Source organism: Leucoraja erinacea, chromosome 8 (genome assembly GCF_028641065.1).
Source record: "Leucoraja erinacea ecotype New England chromosome 8, Leri_hhj_1, whole genome shotgun sequence".
In the NCBI taxonomy this organism is placed as follows: Eukaryota; Metazoa; Chordata; class Chondrichthyes; order Rajiformes; family Rajidae; genus Leucoraja; species Leucoraja erinaceus.
Genome location: NC_073384.1, coordinates 72426674 through 72447368, shown reverse-complemented (window position 1 = coordinate 72447368; position 20695 = coordinate 72426674). Strand labels below are relative to the sequence as shown.

The 20695-nt window shown below is 39.6% G+C and overlaps 3 protein-coding genes across 3 annotated transcripts in view; all 3 read left to right on the top strand.

The window, feature by feature from the left end:
- Positions 1-2712: 2712 nt before the first annotated feature.
- On the top strand, positions 2713-3741 carry LOC129699847 (AT-rich interactive domain-containing protein 1B-like). Its single transcript, XM_055639981.1, has one exon. The coding sequence runs from the start codon at positions 3058-3060 to the stop codon at positions 3739-3741; it is 684 nt and encodes a 227-aa protein (XP_055495956.1). The 5' UTR covers positions 2713-3057.
- LOC129699889 (AT-rich interactive domain-containing protein 1B-like) lies at positions 3550-4211 on the top strand (the record flags this gene model as incomplete). The annotated part of the gene is made up of 1 exon (XM_055640027.1): positions 3550-4211. A coding segment is annotated over exon 1 (417 nt), but the record flags the coding sequence as incomplete, so codon positions are not given.
- Positions 4024-20695, top strand: part of arid1b (AT rich interactive domain 1B (SWI1-like)) — a 457745-nt gene continuing 441073 nt past the window's right edge. Inside the window, 1 exon segment of the mRNA XM_055639980.1 lies at positions 4024-4549. Within this exon segment, the coding sequence (XP_055495955.1) occupies positions 4337-4549 (213 nt within the window). The 5' untranslated portion in view covers positions 4024-4336.

Genomic DNA, 20695 nt, shown 5'->3' with positions numbered 1-20695 from the left:
CACTACACAACACTAAACTCAAAGACTATGGGTTTTTTTTAGACTGGTATTGTAGCTATTAGTTTATTATTATATTTTATTATGTATAATCTGTGTGTATTGCCTTTACAGGCCTGATATGCTATAGTAAGTAAGAATTGCATTGTTCTGTTGTCGGTACTTATGATAATTAAGCACTCTTGAGTATTGACTATTTATGTTTCTAAGTTTTAGAATTCCATCTGTAAATATTGATCTTCTACCCATCTGTAAATCTTTAAAACCTATTTATTTGACCAAATTTGCTGCCCGCTATCCCCTTTATCAAATTCTGGTGGCAACACTGTGTGAAACCCCTTAGGATATTTCACCATGTTAAAGATAGTGCAGAAATGTTGTAAACAACAGGTTTCAGATATGTGATACAAATTTATGAATGTGATATCTAGTTATATCGAGTTTTGTTTTCTATAAAATATGCATTGCTTTATTTTTCTTTTGCACGGTTTTTGCAGTATGGTGCAAATAATGTGTTGTAAAAATTATTATTTTCCAAATTTACATCAATTTATAAAATCTGCGAATACATTTGAGTATTTGGAAAGTCAACAAATTGAATTTCTCGTATGTAGCACATGACTCATTGCACTTCGTTTTAGCATATGCTTAACAAAAGGCATTTTTGTATACATAATTTAATAACAATTCGACTTCCAAGACCTTCATCAACAGACTTCCTTTAAGTACAGACGTTTTCTCAAACTGTATCTCTTTAATTGTCTGTCGGAGAGGGGCTGTAGATGTTGATGCCAGGTTACTATTGTAAATAATGTATGATTAAAAATGGTAGAAGCTTCAAATTGCATTGAAATTGCTGCTTTTTAAAACATGCTATTTAAGAAAAATACATTCTTTTAAGCATGTCTTTTAAGCTCTCTTTAAAAGAACGTACTGCCATAGCAATCAGTTTTACTTCCGCGCTACAACATGAAGTCCACAACAAACCATAATGTGGATGTTTGAAGGAATTAGTTTCCTCCCTCCGAAAAAATACAGCTCGTCTAGTTATTTATTCATTTCAGTTGAAATTAGGTTTCAAAATTGCATAGCCTATCGTCTTATTTTAAATGTTGTAATATAAAAGTGTTCTGGGCGTCACGAGCACATTGATTAGCAATGAAATGTCTTTCCTTTGCTCCCTTGCCTCTTTTGATCGAATATCAGATCAACCAGGATTTGCAACTAACCTTCCGGCACAACTGAACCGAACTGACGCTGGGAGACATAAAGATCAAGAAGACTTTATTTCACACAAAATGTCGCTGAATCACTACTATAAACTTCAAATTTATTTCCAATGAGGGTTTATTTTGCAAACGTCGAAATTATTTGATTGCAAATTGAGCAAGGGAGAACAAAAGGGACATATCTTTTACCCCAGGCTGACGTCAGTTTGATTTTACTGACAACTATTGATGCGTCTGAAGCAATTGCAAGCAACTCCCTTTCATTAGGTAAATGAAAAAGACTATTAGGATCTGACTGAAAACTTCTGAAATTGCTTACAGTGTCAGCGTCAACTAATTGGAAATAAACAGCGTAAAACATTTTTGGATTAAAAAGAACGATTTTTCAAATTTGTTTTCAATGTAAAAAGACCTCCAGAGGGAGTGTAGAGGAACAGCAAATAGGCACTGAGCAGAGCAGAGAATGCTTCAACCTAGGAATGTTGTTCATTACACTGAAGGAAAGGACACATTAGAGAAAATAGTCCCTGCTATTTTTGCAGGATTTTTCTTAATCCTCTTTCTCAGTCCTGAGTTGCCACATCAGTCTGGGATGGGTGGTTTTAGGATGAATATTTTTTTGCTTGCAGAGTTTTGATTTGGACGTTGGCTGATGTGTAAAAGTTAATAGCGTAAGGATCTTGTGATCCTGTGATTATGTCTACCTCTGAGGCTAGAGAGAAATAGATTGAACCCGGGGCAGGGAGAGAGCAAAGAACTGGAGTGGAGCGTTCTGGCACACGCAATGTAAAAGGAAAGGTTGAAAACAAAATAACGAAAGAAATACACACAAATTTAGTGTTTCTAAACAAGATTTTAATAACAACGTGTGCAACAAGTATTGGAATTAATAGAAATGTATCTGATATTAAATACTGATAAGGGGTAAGCAGATAATTCAATTTTACTATAGAATAATGTACGTTAATCATTAAACTGATGTTTTTGAATTTGGAAACCAAGTTTAAAGTTAAGGTTAATCATGCACGTTTGACTTGATTGTTGGCCGAAGCTATTGACTTGGACGCATTCGGTGTTGAAATTTTTTTTCACAAACAATAAATTGAAAAAATATATAAATATATATAATGGGAGGAATTAGAAACAAAATTGAACGAAAAATAATTGATATGGTTATTCCAGACAATGGAACAAATATTTTTCAAAAATATGAAAAATGCAATCTGTAATTGAGAATTATATATAAAGACGGTCTGTACTAATTTAACAGTAGAATTTTAATGTTGCATGATTTAGTTGAAATAGGAATTAACATTCTGGTGAGTTAATGAAAGTTGGAATGATGTTTTTAAAGGTTAATAAGTTTAAATTGCACATTGTATGGTGAACGAGGGAAGTGCGCTCCAGCCCGTGTTTTCGAGTTGATGTGCAATAATAAGACGAATGGATAATAGTTGTTGGGAGTCCTCATGCCATGCTGGGCCAGAGGCTCAGCTAGACATGTATTTACCCATATCCGGGTTAGAGAGGAAAGGAAAGTTTGATTTTTAAAACAGATTTGGAGAAAGTTTGCTATCTGTTTAACCAAAAAGAGGAAGAGGAAAACAGAATGTAATATATTATAATAATCACCCATGCAACAAAAGAGAGCTTGAGCCTCCCCCTCCCTCCTCCCCTCCTTAACTCTTGTTTTCAATCTGGAGGAGGACGAGTTTTTCCCCCCTTTTTAATAATATTTAATGATCGGGTGTAAAAGGAAGGGAAGAAGCAGACGTGTCTGTGTGTGTCTCTCCTTCCTCTCTCCGCCTAATTTTCTCTCTCTCACACAGAGATGATCATGGCCGCTCAAGTAGCAGCAGCTCCGGCCAACAGTAACGGCGGCGGCGGTAGCAGCAGCAGCAACAACAGCAGCCCAGGCAGCCGCGACCCCGACACCATCAACAACAGCAAGCCGGCGGCTCCCACTCCTACTCCGGCTACGGGAGGAGATCCCAGCGGCGGCGGCGGTGGCTTGAACCTCAACAGCGTTGATCATCATCACCATCCCCGTCACCATCACCACCACCACCACCACCACCTTCACCATCTTCACCACCACCCCCTCCAGCAGCAGCAGCAGCAGCAGCACCACGGCGAGCTCAACATGGCCAACTCCTCGGGCCCGGCGAGCAGCAACAACGGTGGTGGTGGTGGTGGTGGCGCAGCTGGGGGCTCGGGGTCCAACCCCAACCCCAACGCGAACCCCGTCCCCGTCCCCGTCCCCGAGCCGGCGCACAAAGAGCCCGCCTCGGCCTCGCCTTCCTCGGCATCCACCGCCTCCTCCTCCTCCTCCTCCTCCTCCTCCTCCTCGGCCGCCAGCGAGGCGGGGATAATCCCCAATCACAAAGTGAAGGCGAGCGGCGCCGAGTTGCTGCTCGCCCCCCATCACCAAGGAGAAGCGGCGGCGGCGGCGGCGGCGCGGACACTCAACATGGAGGCGGCGGCGGCGGCGGCGGCAAAGACAACAGCCTCTTAGCTGCCGACAGTCAGGGCAACGGCGGCAGCAAGGCCGACGACCAGCTGCTTAAAATGGGCGACCAGAGGTACGAGCACCCGGCGGCGGCAGCGGCGGCGGCGGGACCCAACAACCAGGCGGGCGTCGCCGATTACAATTACTACCGAGCGGGGCCGGCGACGGCGGCAGGAGCAGGCCCCGGGCCCGGCCCTTACTTCGATCAACATGGCGGACAACAAAGCCCCGGGCTCGGCGTTCACCCTTCCACTAACCTGGAGCTGAGCGCCAGCCCGCTGCACAACTCACACGACGGCTATTCCAACAACTACAATCACTACTCGGGCTACAGGCCACCCTACGGCAGCCCCGGCTACGGCATGATCAGCTCGCCCAGGGCGAACAGTATGGGCGGCGGTGGTGGCGGGCACCACCATCATCATCACTCCGGCAAACAGCAGCCGCCGCCGCAGCACAGCAGCAGCAGCAGCAACAACAGCCGCAGCAGCAGCAGCAGCAACAGCCGCCCTTGGCCGGGGCCTTCCAGCGCTACTCGGGCCAGAGCCAGCACTCCGGAGCCACGCCAACCCTCAACCAGCTCCTCACCTCCCCCAGCCCCATGAGGGGATACGGCTTCTCGGACTACAGCAACCCCGGCGCCTCGCAGGCCTCTCTCAAAGGGAGCGACATGGGCTCTCAGTACGGAGTAGGCAGCAGCCAAGCCTGGGGTGGTGGTGGTGGTGGTGGTGGTGGCGGAGCGACAACTGGACAAGCCCGCAGCCATCCGGCTATGAGCCCCGGTAGCACGGCTCAGGCTCTGGGCAGGACGCAGGTAAACGTGGCCCTGGTGTGAGTGTGAATGTCGGTGTTGATAGAGGACATGGGAAGAGCTGCTAGTTAGGGACAAGGGCCTCCCGCTCTCCGCCGGGGAGTTATATCCACCCTGCCCCACGTTTTAATGCAACCGTATCGGTGCATCCTCCTTATTCTCGCCCCTCATTCCCCATCCAATGCTAATTGTGAGCTGGCGGAGTGCATTCCCGTCGTTACATCTACTTAAAATAAACCATTTAATTTTTCTCTTATTATTTCAAACAGCTGTCTTTTTTTTGTTGTTGACCCCACCCTTTTCTCTGTGTGTCTGTGTGCGGTATTTTTGCCCTCCAGACTGCTCAGGTTGATTCTGGTTCGTGCTGTGTGAAAACTGGCAGCTTCATTCAGTTTTCGCACTCGAGTCTCTTCACAACTTATTTTGCAAGGTTTGCAATTTGAATTGTGGAGGTAAAAGGCCTGGAATCGAGTCTCCAGACAGCTGCCTCTGAGTTGACATCTAATCTGATTGGCTCTCACACTCACCACTGGGCATTTATCAGTGCTGATGTAAATACAAGTTGTTCAGTGCTACAATCACAAATCCACAGCAAGCACCTTCCCCCATTGCAAATTCACCAGCGATCCACACACCACTTGGATATTTGAAGACACGATTAAAAAAAAACCCTCCTACATTTCTGATGTATATTTTAAAGAAATGGTACTATGTTTCAGTGATAACAGTAAACCTTGTTCTTAAATTTAAATAGCTGTGATCAGAAATTGTAATTACCAGAACAAAAAATAATTTGTTTAAAATAAAGCTGTTGAAAAAATATTTATAACTTCCCGCAATAAACAACAGCTTGTGCAAATTTAGTAAAATCAAGTGTTAATTATAAACATTAGTAATTTTATGTAACAGCCATAGATTGTTCCGTATGTTTCAAAGCCTGTTCTTCATAATCGGATATTAGTGGTTATTAGGCTTATTTTACCTAGATTTGAGTAAATTAGAACAGTATGAACATATACATGGATTTGTTTATTTAATACAAATACAGATATTTTGTACCAGTTCCATCCAAATATAATATAAATATTGCCAAATGTGGGTTGCATGTTGACATTTATCTATTGCAGGTATGTTTATAAATTTAGTTTTTTTAATTACAAATCTATCACAGCAGTGTCGAGTGCAATTAGTTTTCATTTGTTTTGTATTTTCTTCGATATTTTCGAACTACCCGTTCTCTCAATTGTGCTGATTGAAACCAAACAGACATGAGTGTCAAAATTAATTCCTGCTGCATATTGTTCAGAATAGTTTGTAACGTGTGTGCCATATGTGAGTTCAAGCTACAATGAAAAGAAGCTGAAGAACATTGAGCATTCAGTAGTTTGTGATGACTTCCTCAATAATTGATAGACTTGCAAACATCTGTGAATTTTAGGGTTTTTTTAAGTATAATGTTTGAGGCAGGTATTAAAGAATTCTATTGCCTGTAGTACCATTCCCAACATGGGTCCTTCTTCCTAGGTGAGAGGAGACAAATGGATTAAAAAACATTTTTAAGTTCATATTTGCTCTCCAAAAATGTTTTACCAGTGTTCAACATTAGGCATTCAATCAAGTAGTTTTGTGGTTGGCAGAATTCTTGTAGTGGAGTGATGTACCTGTATGTGAAAGATGAGTTTTAAAACTTCAAACATTTTTCTCCAAATGTTAATCATTTATCCACATGCTCCTGGGATCTTGCTAAAATGTAATTCCAATTTATTTATTTTTGCATGGGAGAGGGGATTTTATTCACAAATCAAATAGGTGATGCTAAATCGTGCTTTCTGCTGTGAATCACTTAATCAAGTATGGCAAGAGAACATTTAAAAGTACAGCACCTTAATGGTGATTTTTTTTAAATCTAGCGAACTAGGTAGCAAGGGAGAATCTATTTACAGCATGTGTTGGGAGTTGGGTATTTCTAATCAATTACATAACAAAGGTTGCAAGTTTGTTGCTTTTCAGTTTGTTTAGAGACAACTGGAATAACATGTCCCTAGTTCAGGGGCTCTGTAATTTCAGACAAAAAATGTGTCATTATCACAAACCCAATTGAAACTGACATTTCAAAGTATTGAAAGAAATTGTTGTCATAACTGGAATCTGAAATAACATTACATTTTGGTGTGCATTTAAGGGGGAATATTTTAACAATATTGGCTTGCCTCATGAATTAATATTAGGTATAATATCTGGGAAATTGATATCAATTGTAAATTTCTCACCTGAATTGGATAAGATATCAAATTTAGTTTCTGGAATATAACAATTAGATGCAATTCTTGTCATATTCTGCTGTCTCTTGTGACAACACACAAACATTTTTGAAGGCCTGTCTTTTTTCTTCTTTTTGTTCTATCAATTTTTATATCCTGAAACAGATTTGGGGAAAACTGGATATCTTTGTAGTCTTCTTCCATAGCTGGCCACTAGGAGGTGTATGAGAAAGGCATAGGATGACTGACCTTTTGGATATGCTGTTAAGATTCTAGTCTTTATGCCCATGTAGGTATAATTAAGATTGTGTGTGTGCGTGGCGAGGATTTTTGGGGGACAAGAAGCATCATTCGTGGTACATAATTTTATGATGTTCTTGGATTTCCAATAGGCTGAGCCGTTGTGGCCTACAACACGATATCTACATTTAAGAGGTGCAAGAGGACGTCTGTTTTTTCCCCGCACATTTTATAAGAGCAGGAAATATTCAGCAGGTCAGTTAGCAATTATGGGGTAAGAAACGGTCAATGTTTCAGGGCGACTGATGATTAAATGCGTTTTAAGCTACTGAGAAAGGGGGAAGGTCAGAAAGCTGAAGGTGGTAAAAAGTAGAGCTCTCACTGAGACACAAGGAACTGCAGTTGGCGGAATCTTCTAAAATTCTTCATACCCAACTTGGGTAGCATACTATCCAACAGTATGAATAATGAATTCTTGAATTTTAAGTAATTTCCCCCAACCCTTTTCACATTCCTGTGTGCTCCCCTCCCCCTCCCCCTCCCTCGAGTGCTCTGACTTCTCCCACGTGTCCCCTTTCACCTATATCCATTGCTCTGGCTTTCCATTTCACTCCTCTTCCCTCTATCTGATACACTTTTGTTCCCTTTTCCCCACTAAGCTTTGTCACTTACTACACCCATCTGCCATTCAAGTCCTCTGTCCACCTATCACTCTAGGCTTTGTGCCACCGCTACCCCGTCGTTTCCGGCTTTCTCCCCCACACTACAATCAATCTGAAGAAGAGTCCCGACTCTCGGTCAATGCTGCCTGACTCGCAGGGTTCTTCCACCACTCTGTGAAGAGTTGTTATGTTGCTGTTAACATACATGTGACAATAAACTGACCTTGAAGCCTTGAACTCAGTAGCTGGGCGAGGATGAGGATGAGGCTGTTGCATCTGAAACCTCATTCAGGATCAGAAGGGATAAGACAAGGAAGCGATAGGGCCTGATGTAAACTAAGGAGAAGGAAGATTGAGATCGGTTTTAAGATTTAAGAATTATGTTTGTGATCATTGACACCTGAAATAAAGAGAAAAAATATTTTGGAAAATTTCCATTGGTGATGTGCAGCTTTGGTTGGGGCACTCTTGAAGGCATTTCGGGCTTTTGCAGATGGTGTGGTCAAATCTACTCAAGTGACATTATCGTTGCAAGTCCTGTGTTTCAAGATCGAACTTCACACCCAGGCTCTGTCACTAAAGAATGGAGAATATAGAACCTAGATTACTTTATCATAAGAGCAGCCCTATCGGATCAATGTGCCCTTGTTCTTTCTATTGCTTAATGAGCTGTCTGAGATGGTGATCAGAGAGAAAATGTCCCTTTAGTTTAGCAAGGAAAATGGTTAGGTTTCAAATGATCATTATCTGCTAAACTTTAAGCATTTGGAAGTAATCAAAAGATTACATCCCAGCTGGTCATGAGACAATAATTTTTGGGTGCTGTCACTGCCCTAAGCTCATTTTATCATACTAGCTGTCAATTTAATGGTGGAGGGGAAAAAAGAATCTTGCACTAATTCTTGTCACAAGACAAGGTTCTGGAATATCTTTCAATTTACTGAGGTGGCACTGTGATATAAACGGGTTCTTGGTAGGTTGTCTAGCTGGTGGAGGTGGGTTGATTAGCTCATGGAGGTGGGTTGGTTAGCTCGTGTTCATTGAGACAAAACAAAACTGCACCTGTTTCCTTGTATGCAGAGCAAGGGTTAAAAGGTAGCTTTAAATATAGAACACTGTATCATTCATTTTATCCTTCTGGAATTCTTGTTTAAAAAAAATGATCTTGTGCAAGTTTGGGAAGGCTTAAAGAACACCAATAAGTTGTGAGAACAGTAAGCATGAACTGATCGACATGCGTTTTAATTTAATGATCTGGTTCGAAGCGATGTTACTGTTTTCCTATTCCCCAAAAGATCTGTTGGAGGAAAACGCCAATGTTTTAATATTTTATTCCTTTTTAATAGGTCTGGTTGCTTTTGCTATGTGGATGTTGTAACACAGGGCAACTGCTTTCTGAAAGCTAGTGGGTATTTCTGCCCCTTGTTTCTCCTTGACCAAAGTAAAATACTTTTAAGAGAGTATTCCATTCTCATATTAACATGTCTTAACTTCTCACGGCTGTATAGATTATTTTTGGTGTGGGAAATAATCCTCACCTGATGGCCCATTTGACAATATAATTCCACTTTGGGATTTTATTTGTTTTGATCAAGATTATCGACACAAGATTCTGTGGCCTGTTGATTTTTGCAAAATTGAGCTTTGTCAGATTTGGTCAGTACTGTCGACACCATTTGCTTCAACTGGTGGTGTGCTAATGGACATGTCTGAATTGTATTCGGATATCTCTTCTAGGTGAGGTAATAATAGATATAAATTAGGGCGATTATGAAGCTATGGTGAACTGAATGTATTAAATTAAATGATGAACTTGAATATATTAAATGTGAGGACAGTTATTTGTATGAGAATAGTTGTTTGTAAGGGAATGTAACTTGTCTTTTAAAACCATGGAAACAAACTAAAATGTTCTTGGTCAGATACCTCATTAATGAAATCATTAACTTATAAATGGTTGGCTTTTATGGCGAAAGCAGTGTTTGTATTACTGTGCCAATACGATTATTTAATTCCCAAAAATATTTCTGGTCGGTAGATGGTTATGAAATAGGACATTGCCACCAGCCTCTAAAGTGACTTTGATTTCATAAAGATGAAAAATGTGAGAAGTGTTGCTGATTCTGATTGGTTCGACTCATTTGTTTTCCTCACCCACTGTGTGGAAATAAAACACAGCTAAAATAAATAAGGATAAAACATTTGCCTGGGAAGAATATTTCACCGAACATTTGCTGTTCATATTGACCTTTTAGTCTATTGGAAGAAAAGGGCATTTTTAACATGTGTATCCATCCCTAAATGATGAGCCAGTGTCTTAAATCACTGTAGTCAGTGATTTAAGGATACTCCTGTGCTATGTTTAGGTAATACTATGGGTAAGGGATTCCAGAATTTTGATTGAGTGATATGAGGAACACTAATCCATTTTTAAGTCATTATGGTAGATAATTTGGTTGGGCATTGGGTTAGCTCTTTCATGCACCTGCTACCTGTTCATTCTAGCCTCTTAAGTGATTGCAGATTTGGGTAAAACCATCATAAAAACCTTGACGTGCTGCTGCAATATATATTGTTGATGGTACATTATATTAACTATAATTGCAGCTGCTGGATGCAATTTGTTTTATGGTGATGGATGAGGTGGTGTTCAAGAGGGTACTTTGTCCTGAGTTGCCTTGAGTTTATTAAGCAAATGGAATTGCATTTAATTGGGCGAGTGGAGAGAATTGTGACCTTCTTGGTAGAAAGCTTTGGGGGAGGCTTTGCTGGCCGTTATACTCTGACAAGAACTTGTTCCTGCAAAACAGTGAACCCTCATTTTAACGGACCCCTTTCTAACTGATTTCAATTATAGTGGACGGACCTGCCGACCCACCCCCGCTCGCACCACCAAACCAGCCCGGGTGCTGAAGCTACCACCAGCTTGCAAGGGGCACCAGCGAGTCCTTTATGGTCTGGTTGATGTGGCTGTTACTGCAGATCACCTTGTAGCCTCTGGTGGCAGCACTTTCTTCAGGGCAACGACAGGATGTGCTCAGTCGCCGTTTCTTGGTGTTGGCCATCGCTTTGTGCACTCGGCCTCTCCAGCTGCCCCCCACCCCTCCTCCACTGCCTCCTTCTTCCCTGCAGTTGCCAACGTACTCCACCTTGGAAGCGGGGAGTGGACAAAGCAGGAAGAAGGGGTAGCTGGTGAGAGGTGAGGCAGCTTCTATGACCAAGTGCGTCCTGAAGAAAGCACTGACGGCTAGGATTACAGTGTGAGCTGCAACAACAGCCATGACAACTGGTGAAGAAGGGCTTGTTGGTGCAGACCTGCGACATTGGCGCCTAGCTTTAAGGTGAAAACAACTTAGATTGGTTAGTGTTGCAGTCTCTCACTTAGGTTTTTCCAGAACAACTATGCCTCATAACACCAGGGCCAGGATGGTATCTGTGTCCATAACCTTTTGCTTCATCCGGTATGCTCAGCACCATCTTCGTAACATGGAAAAGGTTGGCTGAAGACTGGCCAAGCAACTTCCATTATTCGTGCATGTGTTAGAGCTTCAACAGCTTCTCATTTCCTTTTCGGATACTCTTATGAATTGATCACCGACATACTGTCACGGGCAGGTGCAAATTAGCCTCTTGCTGCTCTCTTAAATGCTGTGATGAAAATGAAGGATATGGTGCTGATTTTTTTCCCCTTTGTGTTGATTCCTACATCAACTGCCTTGGGTTAAATCTGGATACTATTGTAAATTTGGCCGATTTAGTCAGTGCTATGGTTTCATTCTTAACGATTGACAGAGAAGTCCCCCACTCAGTATATTATGTGCCTTTATTGGTCTTTCTTCTTCTGTTTGTTCTTCAGCATGAGGGAATACTAACTCGTCATTTAGGGGCACAGCAAGAGGTTAATCTGCATGTTTAATCTACTGCCATAAGGCTTCATTGTACAAACTGAGGATTCCTATATCTTCCTTGTCATATTTGTCGCAATGCTGTACTCCTGAGCGTGGGATACAAGATGAAAATGCTTTGATTGGCTTGACCAGGTGCTTAATTAGCCTTATTTAATTAGCCTTAATTTGCCTTAATTAAAGGCAAATCTTAATTTGGGCAGGTATATGCGTGTAGGAAAAGTTTAGAGGGATATGGTCAATCACAGGCAGGTGAGACAGACTGGTGTAGATGGGGTATCAGATTTCCTTCTGCAATGGATATAGGTGAACAGACATGTTTTGGTTTTAAATCCATCTGATAGTTTTACGATCACTCTTTTATTCCGCTAATGAAATAGTGATCGTAAAATATCATCTATATCAACAATTTGGATGGGGATATTTATCATCTACATAAATGATTTGGATGGGAAAGTAAAAGGCATGTTTAGTAAGTTTGCAGATGACACTAAAATAGGTGACAGTCAAGATTGTTATTGACAATGACAGCGGAATCTTGATCAGCCAGGCAAGTGGGTCGAGCAATGGTGAATGGAGTTTAATTTGGGGAAGTGGGAGTGTTGCATTTTGTGAAGTCGAACTAGGGCAGGATATGCAAAGCAGTGACTCTGGGAGTCTTATAAACCAGAGGGATCTAGGAGTATATAGTTTCCTAAAAGTGAGTTTGCAGGTACATGGGGTGTTGAAGACGGCATTTGGCATGTTGCCATTCATCAGTCAGAGAAGGTGGGATGTTATGTTACAGTTGTACATGAGAAAGGTGAGGCCACACTTGGTCACCCTGATATTGGAAAGATGCCATTACACTGGAAAGGTTGCAAAGAAGATTTACGAGGATGTTGCCAGGACTCGAGGGTCTGAGTTAGATGGGTCCTTGCAGTTCAGGAGGCTGAGGGGTGATTTTATAATGGTGTATAAAAACCCTGAGGGGAATTGAAAGGGTGAAATCAGTCATTTTCCCAGTGTAGGGTAATCAAGAACTAGAGGGCATAGGTTGAAGGTGATAGGGGGAAGACTTAATATGTACCGGATGGACAACGTTTTCCATACAGAATATGTGGGTTTATAGAGCAATCTGTCTGATAAAGTAGTTGAGTAACTCAGTGGGTCAGACAGCATATCTGGAGAACATGGACTGGTGATGTCTTGGGTCAGAACCCACCAGAGTTCAACGATGCTGTTGTTTAACCCGCTGAGTTACTCAGAACTTTGTGTCTTTGTCTTTAAATCCGTATCTGCAGTTCCTTGTATGTCCTAAAATTTGGAAACACATTTTGCCAGGTACATGGATAGGAAACGTTTAGTGGGGAAGGGGCTAAATGCGGGCAAATGGGACCAGTTGAGATGTGCCATCTTGGTTGGCATGGTCGTGGTTTTCTGTGACTTGCTGTTGAGCATGGTTAGGAGTGTGTAGTTTTAGAGTCGAAGAGTGATCGAATGGAAATAGGCCCTTCAGCCCAACTTGTCCACACCGGCCAACGTGTTCCAGCTGCACTAGTCCCACCTGCCCACATTTGGTCCATAATTTCCAAATTATTTCCAAGTATTTCCAAATCAATGGTTCAAGTCACTAGAATACATACGCTGAAAATAATTCTGTTCATGGACGTAGATATAACGTAAGTGGTCGAGGTCTAGGAACTCAAGCAGTATTCCTTTTCACCATTCTTTATAGCAGCCATCTATGTTTGTTCTGCTTATATTACTTTGCTTTGCTGATTGATTTTAATTGAGATTAATTCTTGTTTATGACTTTGCACATAAAATGTAGTGAGTAAATCAATAGGGATCTTTAATCCATTTCACATTTTTTTTGCCTGCAAAAAATTCAAATACCTTGCTTATTTGTGAATTGTTGACTGTGCTAAATTGGTCAATTATTAGACTGGATTTTTCAGGCGGAACTGGCAATTTCTCACTTTTGTTGCCTGCCACTAAGCTCAGGGTCCACTTGAACATACTCAAAATCCTGACCTACTGAGACCACTTTTTACTGCCTTTTCCAGATAGTGCACTGATATTGGACAATTTCCTTAACTTTGCTTTTTGCCAGTGTGTGTGTATATATATACAGGGCCATGACGTGACGCTCTTTCCTTGGCCCCCATTTGCAGCTGTACTCCACATTCTAGTAAGAGATCTAAGTGTTGGGCAAGATTTTGAGTTAATTTAAATGTTCAAGATTTGTTTTGTTTTTTCTAAGTGTGCCATCTTGGTTGCCACCTTCTGAAGCAACTTGTTTTTATATGGTTTGACACAGTTGACAAAGCCAGAATATCTTGGTCTACTATCAGTATATTTTCTTGTGGGAAAGAATCTCTTTATCCCTTCTTCACTTGCCCTGCCACCACCTTGCAGAGCCATGTTACACAAGAACTGGGTTGCTATTTTTGCAGGAAGTTAATGGTGATTCTGCAAAGGTAAAATCCTTTTGGCCACACAGATGAGCAGTAAATGCTGACAGAGTTATGAGCCACCATGTTTTGAGGGTGTGCCATTGTGATTAATGCCAATGGAATAATATTTTAATGGCATGTTTCGAAAGGGAATTATATTGATGCTGTTTAATTTTCACTTTATACATTTAGAATGTGCAGATTGGAGCTTAAAATATAAATGTATCAGATGCAGGTTGAAAATATTTTGTCTTGTTTTCAGGGACCTAAATTTCTGGCATTTCCTTTCTTCTTATTTTAGCTCTCTAATTGCCATTTTTACTTTATAAATTTAGAATGTGCAGATTGTGGCTTAAAAATACAATTGTATCAGATACAGATGAAAAATATTTTTATCTTGTGTTTACTGGGACCTAAATTTTTGGCATCTCCTTGTCTTTAATATTAGCTCTCTCTAATTGAAGATACTAAATCTTCCTTTGGTGCCAGCAGGTGATGTTGCCTATTTATTATGTGACCTTAGTGGGCACTAATGGGCTATTCTGTCACAAAAACAGCATTATAGACGGAATTAATTAATGATGATCAAGTACGATTGGATCCCATTTGATCTTTTTTTTTAAAGTTTGGGAGGGGGGTGTAGATTGGGCAAAATCTTCCCGTTAAGTTAATAGAATGGAGATTTTCAACTTAAGTTGCAAATACTTGATACTTCAGATCAGTCTGAAGAAGGGTCTCAACCTGCTACGTCACCTATTCCTTCTCTTCAGCGATGCTGCCTGTCCTGCTGGTTTACTCCAGCATTTTGTGTCTATCTTTAATACTTGAGCTAAGTTTTATTTCATAGCAATTGACTGCATTGACAACTGTTTTAGTGAGTGCCAATTAGATCTGACTGACATTATTGACATGAACTGGATTTAATATTAATTGAATTATGATTTTTTTTTTTGGTATGTTGGTAACAGCTTGGATCCACTTGTTATGGATAATTGCAGTTAATACAAAGGATATGTTTTTTGAAATTGTTATTTAAAGTACTGTAATTTTTCATATACCATGTAGAGATGTAGAAAACCTCAATATATTTATTGCACACAGTATTATGGCTATTACACCTTTCTATGCATATATAAAAGGTGTAGTGGAGCAGGCTGTTCTATATGGATTTCAAAACATTGTGTAGGTGGCAACAAGCAAGGTGGCAGAAAAGTAAAAAGACTTACACATGAATATTTCATTCATCCAATTGTCCAAAGAGCTTTGTATCCATTAAGTGTTGTTTGTGTTTTAATATTTGTGATGTGGGAACTTTTCGATTTTTTTTGTGTGATGTTCATCTGAAAAAATGGTATGTTTGACAAAGGAGCAATGGACAAAGGGGACCTTAATGGTCCTGTGTAATTTTTATGGTCAGTTCTCAAGAATGGGGCTTGAAACCAAGATTACTTAAACCCTTGTCCCACGGTACGAGTTCATTCCAAGAGTTCTCCCGAGTTTGCCCTGATTCGAACTCGGAGATTTACGTTAATGGCCACTCGTCGGTACTCGGGGCTCTCGTGGACATTTTTAATCATGTTGAAAAATCTTCACGAGTCTTCTCGTGTTTACCTGCCGTTAGCGAGTCTTCCCAAGTACCTGTCGTTAGCGCTAGGAGAGGTCCCCGAGCTCCGACGTACCCGCTACGTTCATTCTCCGTGCTTACCACGAGTTTGATTTTTTTTTTTAACTCGGGAGAGCTCTTGGAATGAACTTGTACCATGGGACAGGGCTTTAAGGGAGTCATGACCAACACCATAGTGTTTCTGGTGATATTTCCATGGTTCTCTCTCTCTCCACTCTCACTCCCACCACTGCTATCAAGCCACATTGCAGTCAACAAAATTGATGTTAATGATTATTATTATGGAGGTAGCTTATTTTAATATCTCATTTTCCAGTGTGGTACATTAAAGTGGTGCAGTTGGCTTTGTGAATGCAAGTAATTTTCATGTTCTGTTGTCAGTTAACTGGAGGTGTGTTTGGAATAACTGAGTAAGTTGATGTTTATTTTTAGTTGTGTTAAAATAGAATATATCAAGGAACTTTATTTGATAATTAATGCAGAGAGCATGTGAGGTTCATTTGTCTTTTGGATTCAAACCATTCACTTGATATTCTGCACTTTGGTGTTGATTTCTGGGTCGCAAATTGAGTATTGGCTCGTTTTTAAACTTGGAGATGTTTGAAATGTGTCAAATGCTACGGATGCAAGTCATATCTTGAGTTATTAATCATCAGTGCTTGTAATGATAATATGGTAATGATAGATGTTAAAAATAATATTTTAAAGAAAAAGGGGCATGGAATCTGATGTTTTATTTTAAAGTGGATGATTACATCATGTTTTGCCAGGAATTAACTTTCTTATTACATTTTGCACTGGTTGGGGCAAGGTGTGTGTGTGTGTGTGCGTGACTGATTTCAAAAAAATGAAATTTGCAGATGATTAAAGTATTGTGATTAATATTTTCCTTTGTGGAATTATCAAAAAGCTTAAGGCCCATTTATTAACTCAAGATATGTAAATTTGACTGGGAAATTTTTTATTCCTTCTGAATTATATTGCTTTATGTATGAAGTTATTGTCCAAAATAATGTCTTAAATATAACTACATTTGGTGTGTTTGCAAACAGATAAATCCCAAGCAAACTTCTCATAATGTGGTCTGTGTCGTTGATTATCTGGCTCCAGTTTTTGTAATTGAGACTTTTGGTGTGTTCCTGTTTCATTTGATTCTATTCAAAGTGATTAAATCAAAGAAACTCTCATTTAACAGAAGACACATCTGTATATTTAGCTTAAATGAATATAGTTCAAAAAGTTGATTATTTTATTTTTTGAAGTTCTGTCATCTTTTACTAGAAATAGAGGCATTTAGTAGCTTACTATTATATCCCAATGTAGTGCAATCAAAGGAGGGAGAAGTGACAGCAATGGCATTTCTGTACTTTGGAGATCTCTGATATGACAGACTTTTTCTCAAATTTTAAATTTGCGTTGGGTAAGATGTCCCAAATATTTTGTGCAGCTTTCTCACTTATTCAAGTTTCAATGTTGTGTACATATCATCACCTGTTTAGAACTTGTCAGAGTTCCGCTAGGAGATGGTACAAAAAACACATTTTAATAAGATGCAGGAGTTAATTTTTATTTACTGTGTGAAGCAGAAATAGTTTGTCTTGTGTTTCAGCGAGCATGCAGGATCAGTTTTGTTTTTGTTTATTATATTATTTAAATTGCCAGAATGTAATTTGGATGAAGGAAGATGAGAAGTGCTCCTGAAGTTTGAATTGTAACCCTGTTCTCGGCTTTTAATTTTCCAAAATGGGTGTTTGTGTTTGGTTAAAATATTCTGGTTGCATCAACCGTTGTTTTAAACTTTGCGTAAAACAAATTGAAAATGCATTTAGATCAATAGACCAAATATCTTGAGGTAAATATAGCTGAAGTTTTAAGTGTTTTGAAAGTTGTTGCTATGTGGATTTTGAGATGCATCTCAAACGTGGATTAATAGCCCAGCATGTCTCTGTATTGGTACAGGAACAGTTGAAAATGCAATAACTCCTGATATAATTTTTAATCTTTACCTTATTAATGGATGCTGTTTTAAAAAAAAAAGGTTTGTAATATATTCATGCCTTTTTTAGATTCTCTAATGTGTACCATTGTAATGTAATATTTGTATGATGCATCGGTGATTAATTTTGTAGAATTGAGGTGTGCATTGTAAATTTAATTTGTTGCTAAGGTGTTTCAGAATCAATATAAATGGCAGAATTTACGTATAGTGTGATGGGAATGAATCTGGTACCACTGTGTGGTGTCTGGAAGCCATAACATTTAATGCCGGATTTTTTAACAATGATTTCAGATGGTATGTGATCATTGGCAGAATATTGCACCTTGTGTGTAAACAGCAATGTGAACTGCCTCACGTAGTGTTTTTTTCTCTCTCTACTTTATAAAGTAGAACAGAATTATTAAACTGACATAGCTGTATTAACTTTCATTTCCAAGGTGATAATTTAGAAAGTGTATGATGACATCTGTGAAGCAGTCCCGTTCTGATCAATGAACCCCACCTTCTGTATTGTCTTTATAAAGTGCAAGGTGATTTAGCAATATTTAAACCAAAATATTTATTATCATTGTGATGTATGATGTATTCGCATTTGAACTTGTATCCATGTTGCCATTTTTAATGTAAGTGATGACCAGAATCTAAAACAAATAATATTTGTATTCTTGCAAAAGTGCCCATTTTGGGGATAGTCTAGGTCTTAAATTATATTAACAGAACCACACTGGGGTGGATTTTTGCATTAAATGAACAGGCAATGAATACTATGTTCAACCAATTGTCAATCAGATCTCACTAGATTTAGAATTTTTTTTTCCAAGATAACGTCTTTTTGTATTTGCAGGATTTGTCAGTTTAATGAAAACTTGTATCTGTCAATAATTGTCTCTATAATTGTTAGTAATTTGGTCTGTGCATTTGCTCAGAAAGGGCACAGTTGTGTACTAGGTGAACAATAAGAAACATGGGTTGTGAGATTATTCCTGATTTGAATCTCGTGGTCAGCTGTGTTGCTGCATTTTTTTTTGTTGTTGCCAGAAGCTATCTATTGCTTTTCAGCAGTCTCTCATTGGGCACTAATCCAAGATGTTTAAGACAACCCCCTATGTGAGCTGTTCCAAATTTAACCTCTTTCACTGAAGTGCCATGACCTTCACATATGTAGATTAGCCATGTGCTCTTTGAATTGAAACTTGCCTCGGGAAGAAAAGGCTTTTTACTTGTGAGAATTGACAGGCATTCATCTCTGACCTGGGAGAAAGTGAAGAAAAGGAGATTAGGACTGACTGGAAAGTGGAATTGAGTGAGCAGATTCACTGGCACCACCTTATTTTAACCCTAGACGTTCCTTAGTTTGCATTAAAAAACCATCCTAGTTTATTTTTGAATCCTTCGGGTAAAGCAGGGGTAAATTAATTAAATGCCATTTCTGGTTGCATAAAGCATAATGTTTCCTCCACTCCAAAACATTGTTAATATGCTGGTACTGTGCCATGAATCTGGTACCTTATGGCAGTGCTTGGTCATTATTCTTGAGTTAGTGAGTCTTTTGACTACCAAACAAAGTGTACCCGCTGGGATACCAGTTCATGCTTTTTACTACATGCATGTGATTTGATACTGATTAGGAACTTGGCTCACTTTGCACTTGGAACCCCCTGGTTGAGACACTATAAGTGTGGTGTTCAAATTGGTTGATTTTGCAAAGTAAGGAAATCCTGTTGGCATTCCCCGAATTATATGACGTTGTTAGATATGTTACAGTGTTATGTGATTTTCGTATTAGGAAAAAAAATTTAGAAAGATATATTGAAATGTCTTTTCATTGTCCATTTGTAACATTTGCTGGACAGCCTCTTTCAAGTTCATTGGACATCCTATTTAAAAATCATTGATCTATAAGTTATGATTTATTAAATCATTTCAACCATCCTTTATGCTAAAATTTTAAATTGGGATTTTTTTTTGGTGCAAATTTTCTAAATGCACAATCAGGGTACGGGAGATGAGAATCACAGGGCATCAGCTTAAGGTGAGGGGGAAAAGATTTAACAGGAACCTGAGAGGCAACCTTTTTACACCAAAGGTGGTAGGTATAAGGTGGTACGTAGACGTTTGGTTTGATTTTGGCTTTTGAATGCTAAGGTAGAAGTAAATTAAGGAAATTAAAATACATATTCTGAGTGCTGCAGTAAAATAATGTTGGGATACTCATTAATGGCTCAAGTTTTGTTTTTTTTGTTGAACAATTGTGTCACAGGAAGGCTCAAAGTTCTGAGACTAATTTATTTGAATTAATAGACTTTTTTGTGGCATCTACAAATTTGGAAATATTTTCAGTTTAGTAACAGAGTTTTTAAGGATATTCAATATTAGTTCATGTTATGTGTAGTTCTGCAACACCAGTCCAAGTTGGAAATCTATATTAAGTAAACCAGTAGCCCATGAACAGCCTCCTGGGGACCTCTGCTGAACACATCATTCTGAGAAACAATCTTTTACTATTACGTGTTACACAGCCAACTTCCTATCCATGCGGCTGCAGCCATCATTCATTTCATGGAGTTCAATTGTGATGACAGGTTATTTGTATGCTACCTCATCTATTGCCTTTTGGAAGTCTATTTATACAACAGTTTCCTTATTAACCCCGACTGATTCTACTGCATCGAGACTGATTAGTTGGGTAAGACCTGTAAGAAATTCATATACTTCAACGAGATAGATTCTCATTTTAAACTCGGACTGTCTAATCTTTCGTGACATACCCTCCATGCCAGGAATCAATCTGGTGAACCTTTGCACATCCTCTATCGTGTTTAAATCTTTCCACAGGTGGGTAAAATGGATCTTCATGTTTGATCTTCATAATATTTGGAGCATTAAATCTGTACTCTTGCATTCATGCTTTTGCAAAAAGAGGCCATCAGATCAGTCTGCAGAATGGTCCCAATCTGAAGCGTTGACAATCCATTCCCTCCACAGATGCTGACCGACCCGCTGAGTTCCTCCCGCACTTT

Bases quoted from the DNA above. Each gene is read 5' to 3' on its own strand.
- LOC129699847 (XM_055639981.1), top strand. From the start codon at position 3,058: ATGATCATGGCCGCTCAAGTAGCAGCAGCTCCGGCCAACAGTAACGGC.